Source organism: Oncorhynchus gorbuscha, unplaced genomic scaffold (assembly GCF_021184085.1).
Source record: "Oncorhynchus gorbuscha isolate QuinsamMale2020 ecotype Even-year unplaced genomic scaffold, OgorEven_v1.0 Un_scaffold_15346, whole genome shotgun sequence".
Lineage (NCBI taxonomy): Eukaryota > Metazoa > Chordata > Actinopteri > Salmoniformes > Salmonidae > Oncorhynchus > Oncorhynchus gorbuscha.
The window spans coordinates 1-5,832 of NW_025757158.1; the positions used below are offsets into that span (position 1 = coordinate 1).

Sequence of the window (5,832 nt, forward strand, 5' to 3'; positions counted from 1 at the left end):
TCTCTGTCAGGAACAGGTAGGATGCCTTCTTCCGTTGCCACATTGGCTCTGGCCTGTTCCCCATAAACTCTCTGTCAGGAACAGGTAGGATGCCTTCTTCCGTTGCCACATTGGCTCTGACCTGTTCCCCATAAACCCTCTGTCAGGAACAGGTAGGATGCCTTCTTCCGTTGCCACATTGGCTCTGGCCTGTTCCCCATAAACTCTCTGTCAGGAACAGGTAGGATGCCTTCTTCCGTTGCCACATTGGCTCTGGCCTGTTCCCCATAAACCCTCTGTCAGGAACAGGTAGGATGCCTTCTTCCGTTGCCACATTGGCTCTGGCCTGTTCCCCATAAACCCTCTGTCAGGAACAGGTAGGATGCCTTCTTCCGTTGCCACATTGGCTCTGACCTGTTCCCCATAAACCCTCTGTCAGGAACAGGTAGGATGCCTTCTTCCGTTGCCACATTGGCTCTGGCCTGTTCCCCATAAACCCTCTGTCAGGAACAGGTAGGATGCCTTCTTCCGTTGCCACATTGGCTCTGGCCTGTTCCCCATAAACTCTCTGTCAGGAACAGGTAGGATGCCTTCTTCCGTTGCCACATTGGCTCTGGCCTGTTCCCCATAAACTCTCTGTCAGGAACAGGTAGGATGCCTTCTTCCGTTGCCACATTGGCTCTGGCCTGTTCCCCATAAACCCTCTGTCAGGAACAGGTAGGATGCCTTCTTCCGTTGCCACATTGGCTCTGGCCTGTTCCCATAAACTCTCTGTCAGGAACAGGTAGGATGCTTTCTTCCGTTGCCACATTGGCTCTGACCTGTTCCCCATAAACTCTCTGTCAGGAACAGGTAGGATGCCTTCTTCCGTTGCCACATTGGCTCTGGCCTGTTCCCCATAAACTCTCTGTCAGGAACAGGTAGGATGCCTTCTTCCGTTGCCACATTGGCTCTGGCCTGTTCCCATAAACTCTCTGTCAGGAACAGGTAGGATGCCTTCTTCCGTTGCCACATTGGCTCTGACCTGTTCCCATAAACTCTCTGTCAGGAACAGGTAGGATGCCTTCTTCCGTTGCCACATTGGCTCTGGCCTGTTCCCCATAAACTCTCTGTCAGGAACAGGTAGGATGCCTTCTTCCGTTGCCACATTGCTCCACATTGGCGTTGCCACATTGGCTCCTGTTCCCCATAAACTCTCTGTCAGGAACAGGTAGGATGCCTTCTTCCGTTGCCACATTGGCTCTGACCTGTTCCCCATAAACTCTCTGTCAGGAACAGGTGGATGCCTTCTTCCGTGACCTGCCACAGGTGGATGGCTCTGACCTGTTCCCCATAAACTCTCTGTCAGGAACAGGTAGGATGCCTTCTTCCGTTGCCACATTGGCTCTGGCCTGTTCCCCATAAACTCTCTGTCAGGAACAGGTAGGATGCCTGTTCCCCATAAACTTCCGTTGCCACATTGGCTCTGGCCTGTTCCCCATAAACCCTCTGTCAGGAACAGGTAGGATGCCTTCTTCCGTTGCCACATTGGCTCTGGCCTGTTCCCCATAAACTCTCTGTCAGGAACAGGTAGGATGCCTTCTTCCGTTGCCACATTGGCTCTGGCCTGTTCCCCATAAACTCTCTGTCAGGAACAGGTAGGATGCCTTCTTCCGTTGCCACATTGGCTCTGGCCTGTTCCCCATAAACCCTCTGTCAGGAACAGGTAGGATGCCTTCTTCCGTTGCCACATTGGCTCTGGCCTGTTCCCCATAAACCCTCTGTCAGGAACAGGTAGGATGCCTTCTTCCGTTGCCACATTGGCTCTGGCCTGTTCCCCATAAACTCTCTGTCAGGAACAGGTAGGATGCCTTCTTCCGTTGCCACATTGGCTCTGACCTGTTCCCCATAAACTCTCTGTCAGGAACAGGTAGGATGCCTTCTTCCGTTGCCACATTGGCTCTGACCTGTTCCCCATAAACTCTCTGTCAGGAACAGGTAGGATGCCTTCTTCCGTTGCCACATTGGCTCTGACCTGTTCCCATAAACTCTCTGTCAGGAACAGGTAGGATGCCTTCTTCCGTTGCCACATTGGCTCTGGCCTGTTCCCCATAAACTCTCTGTCAGGAACAGGTAGGATGCCTTCTTCCGTTGCCACATTGGCTCTGGCCTGTTCCCCATAAACCTCTGTCAGGAACAGGTAGGATGCCTTCTTCCGTTGCCACATTGGCTCTGGCCTGTTCCCCATAAACCCTCTGTCAGGAACAGGTAGGATGCCTTCTTCCGTTGCCACATTGGCTCTGACCTGTTCCCCATAAACTCTCTGTCAGGAACAGGTAGGATGCCTTCTTCCGTTGCCACAGTGGCTCTGGCCTGTTCCCCATAAACTCTCTGTCAGGAACAGGTAGGATGCCTTCTTCCGTTGCCACATTGGCTCTGACCTGTTGTCTTATTGTTTGATATGTTTATTTTTAAAGTTATATATATTTTATAAGTAGTTTTCTTGTCAGGCTATATGGTTCCTAATGCACAATGCCAACAGTACAATGAGAGTGAGTCTGACTGTTGTAATGCCCATCCTGTCCTTGTTAAGTGACTGTCCAAACACAATAACAAGTACATGCATGAGAGGGAAAGCTAACCAGTATATGCTTCTCTAGATGCTCAAGACATGTCCAAGGATTCCCAGAAGAAATCCAAGCGCAAAGGCAGGAACAAGCAAGAGGTGATGGCTGTTAGCCAAGCAGAGCCTGAGCCTGAGGTGGTGAAAACTCCCATTGACCTAATGAAGGCCCAGGAGAGCGGCAGCTCCTCGTCACAGAAGAAGAAGAAGAACACATTTGTGAGCCTCTACAATAAAGAGGGCCAGGACAAGCTGGCTATCCTGCTGCCCGGGCGCCATTCCTGCGAATGTCTGGCCCAGAAGCACAACCTCATCAACAACTGCATGAGCTGCGGACGCATTGTGTGTGAGCAGGAGGGATCAGGGCCCTGCATCTTCTGCGGCAGCCTGGTGAGAAAACAACCTGTTTTAGATCACCTCTAACTATGTTTGTTTTATGTTTCCCCAGTAAGTTATTAGAATGCATGTTACTCATACAAATTCAATTTGGCCTCTTAGAGAAGTATTTTCCCCTGGTTTTGCATGTTCTTCTATGAATTAACCAGGTATGCACCAAAGAGGAGCAAGAGATTCTGCAACGAGACTCCAACAAAAGTCAGAAACTGCGCAAGAAACTTATGGGTGAGACAAGCCACCAGTAGTATCTATCTACATAGCATATTAGAGAGTTGTTGAAGTCGGAAGTTTACATACACCTTAGCCAATTACATTTAAACTCAGTTTTTCACAATTCCTGACATTTAATCCTAGTAAAAAGTCCTTGTCTTAGGTCAGTTAGGATCACCACTTTATTTTAAGAATGTGAAATGTCAGAATAATAAGAGAGAATGCTTTATTTCAGGTTTGATTTCTTTCATCACATTCCCAGTGGGTCAGAAGTTTACATACACTCAATTAGTATTTGGTAGCATTGCCTTTACATTGTTAAACTTGGGTCAAACGTTTCAGGTAGCCTTCCACAAGCTTCCCACAATAAGTTGGGTGAATTTTGAATTCTATTTAATGTCTGTGTGCCTGTCTTTGTCTCTCAGAGGGGGCATCGGAGAGGGGCTATCTGCCACACCAAGAGGCAAAGATGAAGACAGGGTTAGAAAAGGCCCTTCAACATAAAGACAAACTGCTGGAATATGATAAGAACAGGTTGGGATGTAGTGTGCATGTAGTATTGATGTGATTTCACTCTCTCTGTTTAAAGTCAAATTCTTTATACTTTCTTCCTGATGCATTTTGAGAATGTGTACTTTATATGTGGAGGCTGTGTCCTTTATATGTGGAGGCTGTGTCCTTTATGTGGAGGCTGTGTCCTTTATATGTGGAGGCTGTGTCCTTTATATGTGGAGGCTGTGTCCTTTATATGTGGAGGCTGTGTCCTTTATATGTGGAGGCTGTGTCCTTTATATGTGGAGGCTGGGTCCTTTATATGTGGAGGCTGGGTCCTTTATATGTGGAGGCTGGGTCCTTTATATGTGGAGGCTGGGTCCTTTATATGTGGAGGCTGGGTCCTTTATATGTGGAGGCTGGGTCCTTTGGGAGGCTGGGTCCTTTATGTGGAGGCTGGGTCCTTTAAATGTGGAGGCTGGGTCCTTTATATGTGGAGGCTGGGTCCTTTAAATGTGGAGGCTGGGTCCTTTTGGAGGCTGGGTCCTTTAAATGTGGAGGCTGGGTCCTTTAAATGTGGAGGCTGGGTCCTTTAAATGTGGAGGCTGGGTCCTTTAAATGTGGAGGCTGGGTCCTTTAAATGTGGAGGCTGGGTCCTTTAAATGTGGAGGCTGGGTCCTTTAAATGTGGGAGGCTGGGTCCTTTAAATGTGGAGGCTGGGTCCTTTAAATGTGGAGGCTTTAAATGTGGAGGTCCTTTAAATGTGGAGGCTGGGTCCTTTAAATGTGGAGGCTGGGTCCTTTAAATGTGGAGGCTGGGTCCTTTAAATGTGGAGGCTGGGTCCTTTAAATGTGGAGGCTGGGTCCTTTAAATGTGGAGGCTGGGTCCTTTAAATGTGGAGGCTGGGTCCTTTAAATGTGGAGGCTGGGTCCTTTAAATGTGGAGGCTGGGTCCTTTAAATGGAGGCTGGGTCCTTTAAATGTGGAGGCTGGGTCCTTTAAATGTGGAGGCTGGGTCCTTTAAATGTGGAGGCTGGGTCCTTTAAATGTGGAGGCTGGGTCCTTTAAATGTGGAGGCTGGGTCCTTTAAATGTGGAGGCTGGGTCCTTTAAATGTGGAGGCTGGGTCCTTTAAATGTGGAGGCTGGGTCCTTTAAATGTGGAGGCTGGGTCCTTTAAATGTGGAGGCTGGGTCCTTTAAATGTGGAGGCTGGGTCCTTTAAATGTGGAGGCTGGGTCCTTTAAATGTGGAGGCTGGGTCCTTTAAATGTGGAGGCTGGGTCCTTTAAATGTGGAGGCTGGGTCCTTTAAATGTGGAGGCTGGGTCCTTTAAATGTGGAGGCTGGGTCCTTTAAATGTGGGAGGCTGGGTCCTTTAAATGTGGAGGCTGGGTCCTTTAAATGTGGAGGCTGGGTCCTTTAAATGTGGAGGCTGGGTCCTTTAAATGTGGAGGCTGGGTCCTTTAAATGTGGAGGCTGGGTCCTTTAAATGTGGAGAGCTGGGTCCTTTAAATGTTTGGTCCTTTAAATGTGGAGGCTGGGTCCTTTAAATGTGGAGGCTGGGTCCTTTAAATGTGGAGGCTGGGTCCTTTAAATGTGGAGGCTGGGTCCTTTAAAGGCTGGGTCCTTTAAATGGAGGCTGGGTCCTTTAAATGTGGAGGCTGGGTCCGTTAAATGTGGAGGCTGGGTCCGTTAAATGTGGAGGCTGGGTCCTTTAAATGTGGAGGCTGGGTCCTTTAAATGTGGAGGCTGGGTCCTTTAAATGTGGAGGCTGGGTCCTTTAAATGTGGAGGCTGGGTCCTTTAAATGTGGGAGGCTGGGTCCTTTAAATGTGGAGGCTGGGTCCTTTAAATGTGGAGGCTGGGTCCTTTAAATGTGGAGGCTGGGTCCTTTAAATGTGGAGGCTGGGTCCTTTAAATGTGGAGGCTGGGTCCTTTAAATGTGGAGGCTGGGTCCTTTAAATGTGGAGGCTGGGTCCTTTAAATGTGGAGGCTGGGTCCTTTAAATGTGGAGGCTGGGTCCTTTAAATGTGGAGGCTGGGTCCTTTAAATGTGGAGGCTGGGTCCTTTAAATGTGGAGGCTGGGTCCTTTAAATGTGGAGGCTGGGTCCTTTAAATGTGGAGGCTGGGTCCTTTAAATGTGGAGGCTGGGTCCTT

At 49.1% G+C, this 5,832-nt stretch overlaps 1 protein-coding gene across 1 annotated transcript; it reads left to right on the forward strand.

The window, feature by feature from the left end:
• Positions 1-68: 68 nt before the first annotated feature.
• On the forward strand, positions 69-3,721 carry LOC124030773 (activating signal cointegrator 1-like; the record flags this gene model as incomplete). Its single annotated transcript, XM_046341972.1, has 4 exons — positions 69-84; positions 2,619-2,971; positions 3,127-3,202; positions 3,613-3,721. Coding segments are annotated over exons 2-4 (527 nt in total), but the record flags the coding sequence as incomplete, so codon positions are not given.
• Positions 3,722-5,832: the final 2,111 nt, after the last annotated feature.